Here is a 19,316-nt window from a genome sequence, read left to right as displayed (position 1 = left end):
GGTTCAGTAGTTTTTGCGTGAAAAAGCAACAAACACACACACATCTTTACAAACTTTCGCATTTATAATATAAGTAGCATTGCATGGTTAAGTAAAAATTATTTGCTTTAATATCTTAGCTATAAAGACTTAACAAATTAATAAAAATAATTTTGAACTCAACAAAGCAATATCCGTTTTTTTCATTCCTATTAATTGATTATAATAAAATCGTACCGACCAAATTATTTAAAAAAAAATTAATAATTAAACAATCACTTTCCTTGTGGTATTTTAATTGTGCATTAATTCAAATTATCTGTAATAATTACGATGAACAGACCATTAAGATTATTTTTTTTCAAATAGAATCAGCTTTGCAGTTTGTATGTATGACTCCCTGTATGACGTATACACACATGTTAATCGCGTAAAACCACTGGGCAGATTTGAATATTTTGTTTTGGTCAATTTTTTATTTAAATATAACTTATGGGCCCCATTTTATTAAAATATAAATAATTGTAGGGGTGACTATCCATACTTACATAAAAACGAGGGATATAAAACAATATTCGAAAAAGAGTTTTCTAAGTAGGTTTTCTACTAAATAGCTGACGAAATATACACATCTAGCCGTAAAAATATCATCATTAAAAAATTAACTGTTCATAAATTTACGTTATCTACCTTATAGATATACCATTTTTTCCCTTACTTTGTTGTCGGTTCACGTTTCAATATTTGCCAGCAGCATTTATTGAACCTTACAAAATAGTACACGTGAGCGAAGCCGCGGAAAGCTACTTGAAAATTTAACTGAATTGTACACAAATCCAATAATATACATCTATAGTACGATTACTAATATCCTTAACTCCCTATTCAGAGATCACATTATCGATTAAAACAAATGATCAAGGTTCTGACATAGACCTACATATTACGATAATTGTCCCAGAAACAACTACTCACATGAGAAAATGATAAGGTGCCTTGAAATACAAACATGGATAAAGGTTAACAACTTGGGAAAAGTCAGCTACACTTCTTTCGCAAGATTTACATAAAAATTAACCGATGCGCTTCGACTATGAGGCTCTGACGTTATCAGTCTCTTTGGCCAGATCGCAATAAATGATAACACAAAATACAGCGTGGTTTTATCTGTGGCGGCGCACAGACACGCTCGCGGCGCCCCGCAGCGGCCGTCGGCTGGCAAATATTGACAGCTGAAACCGTCAACAAAATGAGAATTCATTCCGCATAAACACGACCACGGACCAACGATCAGTTACCATTCACGATCACGGCGAAACGCGAATAGCACGTGGGGATCTAATATTAGAACGAAGATACTCGTTTCCAAAACATAACACAATACGGACACAGTGTTCGCCCACATGGACTGTATAGCCGGTACAGAGCAATTATAAATGGTTTTTACAAGAAATTGTGTGAATATAAACAATGATAATCAGCCGCAAATGGAGGGAATATGTCACTGCACTCAGTGGTGAGTACTTTTATTTATTTTTAATATATATTGATAATGTAAACAGTTGCTTTTTCCGTACAAGCAACACTGATTAAATTGTAAAACTTGGCGTGTTTATAATGTTTTGTGAGTTACGCCTTTATGGTTGTCCAGATACACACGTTTATTTTAGTTTGGTTGTAAATTATATTTTGAATAAATTAAAGAGTGATAACGAGTCTCGACTTTGTGTTTGTATAGTTTTATGTGATCGATGCCCGTGAAACATCAACCATTTGAAAATTATATTATTTAACAATGTGATAATCTAAAACAGCCAATTTCAATATAATAGCCATATTATACTAATTGGTTGTGCAACCATTCTATTTATTCAACCGCTAAACGAATTAATTATCTACCCACTTACCAATTTACATTTTGAAAATATTCAATTGAAACCGTTATATGAAATGACCGATAAACATATTCATATGTCGATATTGTTAAATGGTTATTTAATATAATGAAGTTGTTTTTTGATTTTGATATTCCGCGCCTCTATTAGTAACACTCTTATGAATATTTTTTATCAAGACAGAGAGAAAAAATATATACTTTCTCTAAGTACTAGTTAATTCTAGAAGCATCAAAATGTATATTTGTATTTTATAAATAATAGTTTAAGACGTTTTAAAAAGCACTTTTAAATCGTCATAACATAGATTTACCATTTACCACTAAAATAAGTAATAGAGGAAAAATTAATTATATATAATATTATACTAATCTAACTAATAACCTCTAGTCCGACGTAGGACAACGATGTTCAGTGTTACTATGTAAATATATTTAAATTAAATACCAACAATATTTTATATTCAATAAGTTCGATCTGAATTTAAAATTAGTGTAAACCGACCGTCTAAATTTATGTACCTATGTACTATTTAATCCTTTGCCCCACATCTCTGTCTTCACTCATATATTGACAACAGTAATAATTAGTAAATATTCCGAAATACGTACTTTAATTTTTATTTTGAAAAAAGAAACATACTCTAATAAGATTGCAGAAAATAGGATTATCCAAGAATGTTCCAGAACCGAGCTCGTAATTAAACTACTTTATTAAACTAAACCCGAGCCGTGACAGCAACCTTCCTTTTTGATTAGTCCTGTTGCAATCGCAATATAACCTAATAGTGAATGAAAAGAATTTAAGTGTTTTACTGAGAACTCGGGATGAATTTAGGTTAAAAATATAGTGTTGCGTAAATAGACCAAACGTCCAACAACAAACCGACATTACCACGGATTAAAAAAAATTGCGCAATGTTGCAATGATTTCGGAAAAAGTATATTATAAAGATAATAAAAGTTGTACAACGAGATAGAGATAAAGTTATCACAGATTTGGATTGAATAGATAACCCAAGCTCATAAAACTCAATCAGAACCGCGGCTGAATTTGACACCTGTCATCTGTTGTTCGGTCATGAAATCACCTACTGCCACAATATATATGTATTTGCTTCTGCTTCTATATGTTGACTTCTCGCGATCAAATTGAAAATCAAATTTGTGTGAATTTTGTAAATAATTACCTTTTTTTTCTATGTTGTATGTGTGTTATGTCATCATAGATAGTCCTTCTCGAAGATACTATTTGGCGGAACAGGAAAAATTCAATAATATCAGCATTTCGTGCTGAACTTGGAATATACAACAAACAGAGAGAAAGGGTTACTTCTGCTTTTATTACATCATCAAGATGAAAGCATAGTAGCCATTACATTGCAAAATGTTGCATTTAATGGCTTAAATAAATTGAATTTGTAAAGTATTTAATGTTACAAGGAAAATAAATTGCCATTGTGAAGTAATATTACGCATGAATAGTTTGGATTCTTATGATGCATACAAACAATTGATCTTAATTCTTTTTAATCACCACTAATTAATTACCAAGGGCCCCTCTGAAAATCCAAACAAAATGAAGCGCTGGTGTATAATATTGGGTCATAATCCAATCTGCAATGTATTTTATATTATATTCCAGTTATCTTCATAGTATTATTTATATCATAAGATGCTATAGTATATATAAGACTTATGCTATTCTTCTCATTTTTATTGTTTGCACGTATCATGAAATATAAATAATATACAAGAATATTTTAAACATTAATAAACGCCAACATATTCAGTAAAGTAAAGTTACAGATGATGTATGGTTATAAATTGGTTTATACGAATATTTTTTACTTTGTCGTAATTAATTTATTAATAATCATAATCTGAATAAATTGTTTTGTCATAACCGACGAACGTTATCTATTTTAATAACCACATCTTATAAATTTCGTGCGTTGTATTATAGAAAAATTTACAGAAAGTAAAAGTTACACTATCGACGAGTTCTATTATCACAAGGTTTTATTATACCTTTGAGTAGGTACGTCTGACAAACTACTCGGTACTCTATGATAAAATAATGACGACGTCTGTAATTAACTGTTGATATTATGGATAATTAACATTGTATCAATTAAAACGCCCCTTGAATTCCCCGCACTTAAATAATGATATGTGGTAGGAAAATTGCTCAAACAACCTAATACGATTCGCGTGGTCAGTGGACGGAGCCTCATTATCATAATTATATCATGTGCCACTGTCTTTTTATAAATTAATAGCATAATGGCATATAATAAGTTTGTCGCGAATTTTTTACGAAGCCGTTAGATCCATAGATATATGGGCAGTTTTCAAGTGTGACTTAGCTATAAACTGATTTATTAAGCCTTTATTCATTTAATTCTAGAATATTCTGTAAAATTGTAAGGGTTCATAGAGCAATTTGATGATGTTTCCTACAAAACTTCTTAATAAAAATATTTTATTTAATACACGAGCGTAGTTGAACATAAATAGCTCTTATATTTAAAAGAAAAAAATAGATTTCTATAATAAGCGTTAATGTTTGTGAATAAGGATGGGTGGATGAGTGTTTGTTACTCTTTCACGCTAGGACAGTTGACCGGTTCTGCATGAAATTTGGTACAGAGAGAGATTATAATTTGAATTAGAACATGGACTAATTAATTATTACAAGCGAGATACAGCTAGTATGTATTTTATGTAACGTGTGCTATTTTCCTATCACTAATTGCTTGTAATAGTGTCAATACTCCTAAGACACGTTTGTTGCAAATATTGCAGCGTTGAACTGGTCTACCAAATTTAAGTGAAGTCCTGTGTCCCCTAGTGGGGTATGGGGCAGATGATATTCATCTGTTTCACTGATCGATTTTCTTTATGGGCAAGTAGGTGATCAGCCTTCTGTGTCCTGCCAGACCGACACATTTTTTTTTTGTGCGTATCCACCGGGATTCGAACCCAGGACCCCACTAACCACTGTACCAAAGAGGCGGTCACTACAAAATTAAATTATGTGAATAAAAGCAGTTTCCTCAAATATCCTCCAATTGTTTCTAACATTTTATATGTAAAAATGTCTATTCATAAAATTTAGATAAAAGTAATCAAATTGACATCAACATTAAACACTTCGACTTTAATTAAACGTGACCTTAAGAATAGGTATCGTTAAATAATTCATGATTGAGATATCGTGATTGTCTAGAAAATTCAGAACTTAGAGTGCTTAAGATATTTAATATTCAGTGACCTTTTTGATACACATACCCACAGTTGAATCGAAATCAAACTGAATGTTTTCATTTATTTTTCTTATTATTCTCTTCGAAGAGTAAAAGTGACAGATCTCTATATATTTCTAAGAGAAATTAAAAATTGATTATCAGAGCAGGTAACGATAGACCTTAGATCTATATAGATATACATCCAAGTTGAATCAGAGACTGAGTTTACAATGTCAGCGTGAGTTTTATATACGGATATATTATGGAGAAATCTTATCACAATATGGGAAAACATGCACTGGAGTATTTGAATGCAGCAAATATTGGAAAAGTAGTTATAAGACGTTTCTTCGGTTTCTTCATTCGGAGAGATGAGGAATCCGTCAAGAAAGTCTCTGCAAAGTACTGAAGAACCCCAGACCGTTTGTCATGTTCGTGTGTCCTGCCTGTTTTGCAAACAATATTATAAAAAACAATTTTATTATTATTTGATATCGATAATTTCTTTTGCTACACAATGACGAATCTGATTCGTAACGTAAAAAATAATCTAACTCGCGTGTATGTATTTATTTGATATCGTATTCATATTAAACTGATTTCCATTGGAGACGATATAAGCAATCAAACTCGCAATCAATTAATACGCTTGTCAACCAAATGTATTTTAAATAAATGTTGAGTAGATAGATATTTAAATATATTATGTATATTTATAGATATGTATAAAGGATACTCATGTCATTTGCACCATTTATAGCTCAAAAACGTTTGAAAGACTTATAATGAACTTTGGCTTAGTGTATTTTTTCCGATTGTTACAAATTTAAAACTACAATAATAAGCAACTACTCGAAAGGGGCAGAGTAAGCAGCTAGTATAGAATATATTATATCGTTTATGTCTAGCCGTGTGTATGAAACATGATATTTTATATAGTTGGACGTGTTATAAAGTTGCAGTGGTTTTTCAAGTTTTACCTTTTCACTAAACTTAATATCTGCGAGAAAACGTCGGCACCATGTTATATAATTAATTCAATAGTTTATTAAAGATATTTCTAGAATATGGATAAAAGTATGCAATATCCGGAAAAATATACAATATTCAGAGATTAAAACAATTATTAAAAGCATTACACAATTTATCGCTTATGTGCTCCATAATAAGACACCATGATAAAAAGGGTAAACTAAGCTTATTCTTTATCAATGGCCCGCTGTCGCCAACCTCGGGTCAAACTTCGTTATGATTAATATAGAGTAATGTAAGTCACAATTGATTTTAACTTTTGTGAGAAATAATAAAACAATAGATAAATAACAAAAATTGTAGCAAGAACAACATCATTAATTGAATAAGATGCGAAGAAAAATTTAAAATTACCTGCTTATTAATATAAATTTGCTAATAATATAGGTTTATATTTATATAAAAAAGCAACTTGTTTACAGCTACGATACTGGTAATGACTAATCAAATTATGAATTTAAACCACAAACAATTCGCTTAATGACATTTCGATAAGTGAATAATGATATGAAAAAACTAACTGTAACGTCACTAAGAACTGTTATAATTAAACAGTCGTTCAGACTGTTTCACATTACAGTTTAATCGTTATAGAATCAACGAGTTACTAAGTATTAAAGACGTTACATATATAGATATATAGTTATAGGTATACATACCATGATAGGCACAACGCTACTATTTCTCGATTATCCAGAGTATAAATAAAAATGTTGATGACTAATTAATAAGAGTAAAAACATTAAAGGCGCAATTCCCAGACGTTGGACTCGTAAAACTTGAATTTTGTGCATTTATGTTGCAAAAAAAACTTGAATGTCATTAGGATTTTATACAATTAAAATTATAGCCTCAGATAACAGTTTTACTACGCGTAAATATCAAATTATCGCCTTTGAAAGTAAAAATACGTACTTTAAGCACCGATGCCAGTATGAGTACTCAACTCGTTATTAAAATCATTAAATAAATAGAAATGCGGCTAAACAGGCTTAATATACCTACCTAATATTTGTTTTCATTTTAAAAGAAGGTTATTTAATTTTTTCAGGAAAACAAAAATTCCGACAGCTTAAAATTAATGAGTATAAGGATAAAAAAAGTGTATTAAAATTAGTGAAAGTAAATTGAGCTATGAGTTCAAATTCCTACTTTACTTAGCCTTCGTTGATTACTTAAAAGCATTCGATAGTCTAAAACATGATGTCATATTCACGGCCCTAAAAAAACAAAATATAGAACCAACATACATCCAACTCATACAAAATATCTATCGTAACAGTAGATGTCTTCTGTAATATAAAAAATCTACGGCAATGGCCCATTCTTTCATATAAAAAGAGGCGTCAAACAAGGTGACCCGTTGTCTCCAAAGCTCTTCAATGCTACCCTGGAGGACAGGGGCAGGACAGGGGCTTCAAAATCGGCGAACGTCTATTGACAAATATTCGCTTTGGCCGATGATATTGTATTCTCTCCCTCCACAGCCTCGGAGTTGCAAACAATGCTCCAAGACCTGAGCGAGGCAAGCCTTAGGATTGGACTTAAGATGAACATGACCAAAACCACCATCAAAGTTGAAGGTGCGTCCGTTGCGTATGTCGATGAGTATGCGTACCTGGGACAAATAGTTTCTTTCCAGGCAAGACAAGATAAAGAAGTTGCCGAACGTATTGAAAACGCTTGGAGAAGCTTTTGGTCAATGAAGGAGCTAATAAAAGGAGACTTGTCTCTTTCACTAAAGCGAAGGCTCATGGACATTTGCATCTTACCCATCCTCACCTACGGTTCACAGACTTGGTCACTGACCGATCGCTAAAAGTTCAGGGAGTTAGACTGATAGCTAAATTTGGGGTTTGCCAAAGATCAATGGAGCGCAGAATTTTGGGCGTATCTACAGAATTTCCAAAGAGTTGTAGGCGAAGATTACCACTATGCGGATCCTCGACAAGACTAAAAGACTACGTGGTAGGCCCAGAGTTAGATGGCGGGACAAACTAGACACTTATTGTAAAGATTGGCTCAAAATTTATCTCAATAGGGAGATGTGGAATGCGGGGAGAGAGGCCTTTGCCCAGCAGTGGGACGTTCATGGCTGATAAAAAAAATTGTAAAGAAAGATGCAGGCGGCGACAAACAGATGCTCTGTTTCCTTATTTAAGACTATCGGTCCGCCCCGGCTTTCCCCGTGGTACATATACAGTCTATAGCCTTGCTCAATAAATGGGCTATCTCCTATTGAAAGAAAATTTCAATTTTTCCTGAGATTAGTGCGTTCAATCGAACAATCAAATACTTCAGCTTTACAATATAAGTATAGACAAGACGCTCGTCTCCGACTCCGCCCGGATATCAAGAGTCCTGTTTTATCCCAAGGGAGTATTTAATCGGGATAAAAAGTATCCTATCACCTAAGTCAGCTTAAACTCTATCTGTATACCAAATTTCATAAAAATCCTTTCAATAGTTTCAGTGTGGTTGTCGGACTAACATCCAAACAAACAAACCCTCACATCCTACTTCCTACTACTAACTATCCTTCCTACTTATCCTACTAATCCTACTAATATTATAAATGCGATTTTTTGTAGTTAGAAAATAAAATGTTACTGAAAATTATCTGTAAATTTTTAACAAATGTTTCAAGATGTTTATCAAAGACCTCGTGGGGAGTTTTAAAAATAACGTACCCGACATTTCCCATAGATAACTAAACGAAATGTATTAATAAATATAGTACTTTTTACTAACTGTATAAAATATTAATCGTCGAATAAAAAATATACCATTAAAATATTCATTATGCTTGATTAATGTATTTATTGCTATTCGGCGTTTGGAATTCAGGTTGCGAATAATGACAAAATAATTCCGCATAAAGATCACGTACAATACAATAAAAATGCAATTCATCTGCTTTATTGTTGTCTTGTTTAAAGGGAGCGAACATGACCACAACACTTACGAGTCTTAATAATCATTGAGAGGAAACAAAATCGTTGTATTTATTGTGCTGCATCATCATACAATCATTTTTGCCGTATGTTTAGAAATATAAAAGTAAGTTAAGTTATTTGAATGAGAAAAGTCGAATTTACCTGAGCCAAAAAGTTTTTTATTATTTCGTGAGTTTTTCTTATTTTATTCATTTTGTCCGCATAGAAAATTAAATGAATATAGTAAAGACAGCAGTACCGTAATAATGTATATAACTTCCATACCAACATTATTGCCATTCCATAACACACACACACACACACACAGTCTCTATTTTCTAAATTTGTCAATATAATGATCGATAATTAATAAATTTTTTTATTATTGTTTTCCTTTAATATTTTTAACCTGATAACAGGTACTCATAAATGTAGTACATTATTTTGGTAATGTACTTAAATATCTAAAAAATAATTCATGAAATTTAAAATATGATATGTGTAATGTAGGTCATGCGTTGATGAGTCATCCAACACGACGTAGTCAAACTTTATCGCGTCACCACGCGATTTATTTGATATTCATATTAGATCTATGATGAAGCTATTTATGATCAAACAGTTCCTGGGTTGTATAAGAAATTTGCACAAAAAACAGTGGTGGCTCAGTAGTGAGGACTGAGGACTTTGGACTTAAAGTTGAAAATTCGAAGGTTCGAGACCAGATGAGCGTGCAGTAAATAAATTGATTTTTCAGCGCATGTAGATAACACCGCCACTGCTTAAAGCGGTGAAGGAAAACATCGTGAGAAAACCAGCATGTCCAAGAACCAAAAGTTCGACGACATGTGACATCTGCCAACCCGCGCTTGACCAGCGTGTTGGATTATGACCTAAACCTTCATAGGAGGCCTGTGTCCCAACAGTGGGAACATGCATTGGCTGTTGATGGTGATGATGATGATGATGATAAGAAATTTGTTAATATAGATTATTACCAATAACAGTATATCCAATATATTATTACCAATAATATATGTATATCATAGTTATCGAATGTCCCGCAATCCCATTAAATGTACATTGACAATTGTTTAAATCAATGTTAAATCAATGATATCTTATCAAATAAACTAAAGAGTTTGTGATATAAAATTGAAATGGTAAATGAATAATCTAATACTAGCATTGAGGTTAACTAGATAAGGAATGTTAATAAGTCTAATTACTAAGGCCTTGTCCATCAACTGAAAAATTAAAATTCTGTGGATGATAAACCGTCATTCATTGGATATACAATAGAGAATGTAAAATAACAAAAATAATACAATTCTATCTAAATAGCATGGAATGAAGTATCATATTTAATATAGGATCACTAATAATATGTAATACAATTTGATCCTCACGTAATATATTGTAAATCAAGAAAAAATTATTGAAAATATTTTATCTGATGATCTATTGATATTAAATGATTGTTATTTAAAGATGGTAATAACCATTCTATTAACATTTATTGACTTTAAAGTTGTTTATTATGTAATTATTCCCGAAAAAAAATTTGCAGTTTCATTACATACAAAGTATCTACAACGCAATATACATCGTTGGATATATGCCTTGCCTTTATCTTTTTCTGATAGTTAATTCTATCACAATAATGAATATTAACAAATCCAGTTTATTTCCTTATCTCCGAATTTGTTCGATATTTTAATCGTTATCTACTAAAAACCTTTCTTGAATCTATCAGGTATTATTAATATGATTCGCTGAGTGATAACCCAGCTATTTGCATATGCAAATTGTTTATTTATGTTTTTTTTTTTTAATAATAATCTACATCAATATAGTCTTCCGCCAACATATGTGGCGTAGAATAACCTCCTATGTGAAAATTATATGAACAGCTGTTCTAAGGAAATGCATATTTAAAAGTACATCTTCGGCATATAAATTAGTTTAATCGTAGTACCTACAATGTAAATTTAACTTCCTACACTGCTCATAGCTTAAATCGATACAAATAGAATTATTTTATGTATGGTAAATATTGTTATTACTAAAAGCAGTGGTGGCTCAGTGGTGAGAACCCCGGACTTCAAAATCGATTTTTTGGGGTTCGAGACTGGTACGTTCAGGAAATAAATTGATTTTTCAATTAATCTGCATATGTAGATAACATCGCTACTGCTTAAAACGTTGAAGAAAAACATCGTAAAGAAACCAGCATGTCCCAGAATCAAAAGTTAGACGCCATTTGACATCTGCCAACCTGCACTTGGACGGCGTACTGGATTATGGCCTAAACCCTCATAGGAGACCTGCGTCCCAGCAGTGGGAACATATATGGCCTGATGACGAAGTATTCTTATTCAAAGCTATAAGATAAAAGTTTTTGTAACTTGAAACTGAAATAGAGACACATAGAAAATCTTGTCAATAATCGATATGTAATTAACGGAATTGTCAACGTACAAATATAAAAAGTAATACCTACTGTCTAATAAAAAACAATTTTGAGCCTTCGGTTTTTGAGGGCGTCGTTTCTAAAGCTATACACCATTCCTATATATTTATTATGGAACTCGTGCACCGCAAAATGTAAAAGGATTTAAATTCAATTGAAATACATTTTATTTCAAACTTTAACTCAAAACTTCACTTTACAGGTACACTTGGGTAAAGTTTAATCAAGTTGCTTTTCGGCTAAAATTTTAATAGAAGAAACTTCAAGTGTGATTTAAAGTTAACAACGGTAAAATTCAAGAAACATTCTTTAGTGCTAATGAGATCTGTCTATCACCCGTGTTAGAATAAAATTAAATTGGCATTTATTATGAAAATTAGCAATAAATGAAACGCTGAGTTGCATTGAATCTAGGTTCTGTTGTCACATCTAGGTTACCGACTTAAATTGAATAAATGGAATAGATTATATGAATAGCATTACCTAGAAATACTAATTTATTTTATATTGATACTTAAAACCTCATATTAGGTTAAAAAATACAAACCTCATTCAATTGATGATATTATTTATTTACCAGTCTAAAACATTGAAATTTTCCCTTAGTATCTTCGTGTTTGTCCAACTCTCAGCGCCTTTTTGATACGGCAACACATTTAAAATGCATCTTATCGATACAGTATTTGTTAGAATTTACTTCAAACAGACACTTTTATTGGATATTTGAGGAAAACAGCTGAATAAATTTTAAAATAAGAAAGATAATCAATAACATGAGTCAGAGCGCATCATTATACAGAATTAAAAATAAAAATTTAATGGATATTCTGTGTTTCATATCAAGTTACATTGGAAGATTGTTCAAGCAAAATAAGAAATTCATTATGTAGTTAGAAATGTAAATTTATGGACCTGTGTGCGAATTCCCGAAAATGAGAACCTCCAAGGTAGAATAAAAGGATCCAAAAGGAAGCTAAATATGTCTAGCCCCCTAACTGTATGCAATAAAATTTGCCCCGTTACGACGTGAAAGAAAGAATGATTGTAAAGCAAATGACATTCAAATGTAAAATGGATGGTTGAGCAATATTATAGGTTAATTTAAAAACAAAACAAAAAACAAATATGGAAAATATTAAAAGCAATATTGCAAATTAACTTGTTTGGTTTGCAGTCAGACTAAGTCTCACCTAAATAGTAATATAATAATTTGACATAGTAACAAGTATAGCATAGTGCATAAAAATAACCTGTTTAGTATTCGAAACAATAAAATAGATCATAAACCTAATCCGCTCGAGATTTCATAATGTTTAGCAAGATATTGAACGTAAATTAACTCCCATTAGGTAATAATAAAAATGTCTCTTGATAACAGGTTTTATGTTTTTGAAGATAAAAGGGGATCAAATATCAAGGGTTAGATGATGCATATAATGCGTATTATGCAAATTCCATGCTAATGTAAGAGATAAAATCTACCTTTTTAACATTTCAGGAAAAGAAAAATACGGTGTATTTATTCGAATGTTATAAGACGCAATTAGATCTTTCTAGAACAAATTGAATAAAAATTAAAATAACTAACAAGATAAATTAAAGGAGTATGTACCTTTGAAGCACAGCTTTACAGCTGTGATAAATATATATACTTCATTAGTAGCTGTTGCCCGTGACTTCGTCCGCATATTTAAGAGAATTATGAAAATTTATTGTGATTACGCAAGCATATTGTTCTCATCGTTTTTTATTTGTTACATCTGCGATGTCACCAATTTATTTCATTGTTGTTTTAATTAAAGAAGAGTCCTATTCTAAAACATGGCATTTGTGATAAGAATAAGTTTTGTATGGGAGCTTCCAAAAATTCAACGTACAGTTTAAAAAATATATATAATGTCTAAATATGGTGTGGGCTAAACCAATTTTGTTAAAATGCTTTATGTAATTTTGTATTGAATATGGAGATAATATATGATAATCACGCCCAAGGTCCCAAAATATTCTTATACACCTAAACTTAGGAGAGTCCTAAGTGCAACCTAAGCTAAATTTAATTTAATACTTTCATCAGACCATACATATTTAGGAAGGTTTTATTTGGCAGATTGGTCGTCAATGTATATGTATACATTGACGTATCCCACATGCACCGCAAATAGTTTCGAATAATAATGTTTCATAAACATTTAACTGAAAATCATAAATATACGAAATACAATTAAATTATTTTGTTTGCCAACAATATTTAATGCTATTGAGAAATGTTATGATATCATACAATTTATCAAAATAAGGTAGGTATTCTCTCCATTATATTCAAGACACGAATAGTGCTGTTTTCAATAGTAAACAGAGTAAAACACGTATTCCTTTGTCTCTCTGTTTACTTAAAACGTGTACTTTGGGTCTGGGTGAATGCTTTTGTAACTATCATATTAATAAGATTGATATACATAGTATTATTATCTTTTGTAGCAGTTGTTGTATGCAAAATAATTTCATATCTACCCATTGTGAAATTGTTTACATTGTTAGAAATTCATGACTGATACCATGAAATTACTGTGTTTAATATCTTCATATGTATGTATATATGGAATACCAATTGCAGTACAGATGCAACATAATGATACATACATATTTAATTCTTTCATTCAATTTTATTTTTATTGAATTAGAAGAAACACCGTATATATATTTCTATATTTCACATACTACGTTTGGCATTATTTTATTTTTTTCTTTTTTCTTGATATTTTGTCAACCTACTACGCTACGTCTATATACCTACTTATTTCTAGGTAGGAAGTAGATAGGTACCTTAAGTGAACCATATATATATTTTTCAATTTTTAAAAACATTCTAAAGTTAAACTGAATAGAAAAAAAAATCTCTCACGATATATTTCACTGCACAAACCTATATGAAGACACTCATAAATTGAAATAAATAATGAAAGAAACTAAAGATCCTTAATGATTTTTTCAGCGACTTTGATCACGGCGGCGGCTGGTACTACAGTGGGTTGGACCTCACCCACGCTTCCCAAGTTACTAGCGAAGAACTCGCCTATAGAAACATCGCCAGATCAGAGCTCATGGATCGCCTCTCTTATGATATTGGCTTCAGGTAAACATCAATTACATTGTATACACAAACGAATTTTATAGTTTTATATTTTCTAGTTTTATATTTTATAAAAATTCAAATGTAAGTCGACGCGCGCTACGGGACGAATCCGGCAAGCTCGCATCGAGGAAGTACCACACCCCCACAGAAAACCGGCGTGAAATAGTAAAAGACTGCTGTGTTTCGTCTGCAATGGATCTCACGCCTCTCCAATTGTTAATAATGGTTGATGGTTACGCTAGCGACCCTTCAGCTCCATTGCCGATAATGACCTAAAAAAACGAATTTCTCAGAGTTTCTTCTATTCTAGTATAAGTGTAAGAACAATTACGATTACAATGACGAGCAACTTACAAATTTTGCAAGTATGCATGACAAGTGGGAATAAATTCACATTGTCGTTCTGTATGCATCAAAAATATTACTTGTGACAAAATATACACCGACGGTGACAAAAAATTAAGTGTAGTCGGATCTATCTAGAACAGATTTTGTATTGGTAGTAAAATTCAATAGGGTCTTTTGTATGCTTATCTATATAAGTATCAATTTGAGGGTTCAGGCCATAATCCCACACGCTGACCAGGTGCATGCAGGTCAGATGTCTCGTGTTATCGAACTTTTGATTTTTGTACATGCCGGTTTCCTCAAGACATTTTTCTTCACCGTTTCGAGTAAGGGTGTTGTGGTTATTGTGTAGAAAAATCCGGAATTTTATCGATTTCTTGCACAATCGTCAATTCTCGAATATCAGATTTTGATGGAAGGCTGAAGTCCTTACCACTTATCCTGCACTACACTCGTACCAATTTAAAGATATAATGTTAAAAAACAGTCTTGAGTTATTCGTTCACAACCGAATTTTCGAGTCCTAATATATAGAGATTAGAGATAAAATGTTTGACATTCTCCGTCGAGTCACTTCATTAAAATTTGTCCATTCACACCGAATGACGTCGTTAAGATATATATAGTAGGTAGATATATAGATTTTGTTATATAATTTACAATATCCCTGTGTACCTAATTGTGATTTATTCTAACCACAAACTGGTTATACGAGTAAGCATGTTTATTTTTCAACATCACAATGTAAAAAAAATCTGCAGACTTTATTTTTTTAGTACTCTGTTCGATATTATTCCACTTTGTACGACGCATTAATGTAATTGTATGCAATTACGAATGTTTGCATGTAATCCCATTATAGTTCACATGTACAAAAGAATCACCATGAACTCTGATCATCATCTTATTTTAGAATGCGCTTCAAACTAGAAATATCAGTTGTCAAATTCAATTATCATCTAAAATCAACCAGGGAAACCAGTTACCTCGTGTGAAAAAAATAATTTATACGTTTTCCTTACAATGTAACACGAGTAAAGCTACGTGTATATAAAAAATAGATATGAAATAATCGAAACTGCACAACGCATTTAATGTTTATCTTTATACGTTTATTCAATACTATTCTCTGAAGGAGTTATATGTAATATGAAGGAGTTATATATGATATAGTATCATTAATTTAAATTACTCCAGGAACATGTATATTCAAAAAATAATTAAGTCCTGTTTAAAACGAAGGTCTTACAATGAATTAATATTCAACACAATACACTTATTTACAAATCTATTGAAACTTAATTTATGGATTTTGGAAAAACTTAAATTATGTACTTTAGAAAACACATGAAATTAATACGAAATAGAATATTAACATAAAATTGTAATGTTTCAGCTGTCAGTCCAATCCCTGCGTCGTACTTGGCCGACAGGATAGGTACAAAAAGAACACTCCTGCTTGCTTCGATACCGTACATAATGGGGTGGATCCTCGTGATGCTTGCAAACAATGTGCCCACAATATACGCCGCTCGCCTCATATCAGGGCTCGGCTACGGCATCGCCTACACCGCAGCGCCTATGTACCTTGGAGAAATCGCTTCCAATGAAGTGAGGGGTGCTATGGCAACTCTTATCACAGTTATGTCCAAGGTAATTTTTTTATCATGTAATGAATGTAGTTTAATATCGGTAAAAAAAACAGGAATCCGCTATCATTATTGCGGTTGACGCTCATTATCATATTATCGTATTATTCTAAGATAGTTTTAATTAAATATGTAGTAAACAGTAATAATGTTTTTATTTAGCCGTACGCACAAATTAACTACGGAATCATATAATACAAGAAGAAAACTTAATGCCAGATATTTTATTAAAACGCTTTGTGTTTCAGTTTGGAATCCTGTCGCAATACTGCATTGGACCATACGTGTCGATGCTGGGACTGGCAAGTTTTAATATAGCAATACCTATTCTATTCGTGGTGACATTTAGTGCGATGCCCGAGTCTCCCTACTATTACCTCAAATCCGGGCAGAACAACCTGGCTGAAAAATCATTAAAAAAATTAAGAGGTCGAGACTATATGTTGGAAGAACTCGAAAGCATGACTCATCTCGTAAACGAAAACATGAAGGAGAAGAGCCGGTGGAAGGATCTTGTCACCGTCGGTGGAAACAAAAAAGGATTGATTATATTATTAGGAATATATTTTACTCAGCAGTTTTGTGGAAGTACAGCCATAATATCTTATGCGGAACAAATATTTGGAGCAGCCGAAGGTGGCTTGGGTCCACAAGAGTCATGCATACTATTTGGTTCCGTTCAGCTCCTGACATCTGCGGTGTCATCCCAATTAGTGGACAGGTTAGGGAGGAAACCACTGCTATTGGTGTCTTCGTGTGGAGTCGGTATAGCAAATATTATTATAGGCGCGTATTTCTTTATGAAACATGAGAATAGTGAATATATCGTTAGTTTAAGGTTTATTCCTATCGTTGTGATACCAATATTTATATTCTCTTATACAATAGGTTTAGCCACGGTACCTTTCGCTATTACGTCGGAAATATTTCCCACTAACATCAAATCAAAAGCGACATGTATTATTCAGATATGCGTGGCAATTATGACATTTGCTGTTACAAAGTTATATCAAGTAATTGCCGACAATTTGGGTAATTACGTAGCGTTTTGGTGTTTTGCCTTACTGTCCGTCGGTGGCGTTATTTTTATACTAATATTACTTCCCGAAACTAAAGGGCAGTCTTTTGCTGCAATACAGGAAAAGTTATACAGTAGTGAAAAAGTTGTGTATGAGAAAAGAGACGGTGATGTCGCGAGAGTACGAATTAATTTATGAAAATTTTATGTATTACAACGTCAATTGCTTATTTGATGTACTTAATGCTTCCGTCCTGTATATTTATTGATAAGCATTCCGCATTTAAATGAGCCTAACAACAATCGGCTCAAATTCTCTTATTTACTCACTAATTCTATAAGTGCACCTATGAAAACAATTTCTCAAATGTTCGAATATCTATAATCATAGCATCATTGGCGTCTTTCACATTCATGTCTTGTTTGTCATCATGCATAGGTGTGCTCAAAGAAAAGAACGATTTTAAAATATTATTCAAATCTACAGATTTTTATAATGTTTGATTACTTAAAATATGAATAGAACAAACTATATAACATTAGTGTAGCTGGATTTTCGAGACCATTAGTTGTAAGTGAAAAAATGGAAATAGCATAGTATTATTTCTAATTTTATATATGTATGCCAAAAATGTATAGACAAAAAACGGCAAGGTGATTAATACCTACTTAAATTGCCTGTAAAGTATTTACAGCTGGTAAAAAAGATAGTATTGTTAGAATTCTTTGTTAAAATTACGATTTTTTTTAACATTCAATATTAGCTAAGATGTGCATCATGATATATGTTTTTTTATTTAAATAATAATTTATATATAAATAGAAGTATGCGAACAGAAAGCCTTACAATGCGATTTTAGGTATATACGTATATAAATCTTCATAATTAATAAATACATACTAACGAAAGTCGGTATTATAAAAAATGGGAAAGAATTAAATCTAGGTGTATTTTTATATTTAATATTTTTCTACTCTACTGGATTTGAAATGCCTTGCAATTTCTTAGAGTAGCCTAAAACTGAACGAATTAATATGAATACTATAATTAATAATAAATGAATATATGCCAATGTGATGTTAAACATTCCTAGTGCCTTACTTATTGCGTGCCATTTTCATCTGTTGTGCAATCTCGGTTATTTTAATAAAGGGAATCTAACATTAGAATACTTTTAGGAGAATAAAAATATTTTTGATTGTTTATTTTTTGGTTTCATTTACCTATATCTATGTATGGAGTTGGTATATGTCACATTTTAATTGACATCAAATTAGAAGGACATTCTAGATTCCCCTTTTGGTATGGGAGCTGGGAGATAAGAATTTTAGGTCAGCTAATATTTATGTTATAATATTGACTGATTTCTGTTGCCAATGCTATTTTTTTAAGTTTATGTTGTTAATTTTGGACAACTGCAAGGTAAACTCGCGCTTGTAGTGCCTCAAATAACGCTGATGAGACTGTTCAAAAAAAAAGATCCCATCTATAAATATTTTCTTATAATTTAACCATTCACTTCGGAGGGATACCAATATATTAATTCATGAAATTCTAGCTACTGAAGTTTTGTATAGATTAATGACAATGAAATTACCATAC

The 19,316-nt window shown here is 31.8% G+C and overlaps 1 protein-coding gene across 1 annotated transcript; it reads left to right on the top strand.

Moving 5' to 3' along the window:
- Positions 1–916: 916 nt before the first annotated feature.
- On the top strand, positions 917–18,919 carry LOC119829653 (facilitated trehalose transporter Tret1-like). The gene is made up of 4 exons (XM_038352269.1): positions 917–1,495; positions 14,558–14,698; positions 16,443–16,699; positions 16,944–18,919. The coding sequence occupies exons 1-4, from the start codon at positions 1,450–1,452 to the stop codon at positions 17,910–17,912; spliced, it is 1,413 nt and encodes a 470-aa protein (XP_038208197.1). The 5' UTR covers positions 917–1,449; the 3' UTR covers positions 17,913–18,919.
- The last annotated feature ends 397 nt before the right edge of the window (positions 18,920–19,316 follow it).

This window comes from Zerene cesonia, chromosome 10 (genome assembly GCF_012273895.1).
Source record: "Zerene cesonia ecotype Mississippi chromosome 10, Zerene_cesonia_1.1, whole genome shotgun sequence".
In the NCBI taxonomy this organism is placed as follows: domain Eukaryota; kingdom Metazoa; phylum Arthropoda; class Insecta; order Lepidoptera; family Pieridae; genus Zerene; species Zerene cesonia.
The sequence above is the reverse complement of the archived record's forward strand: the minus strand, read 5'-3'. Positions and strand labels throughout refer to the sequence as shown.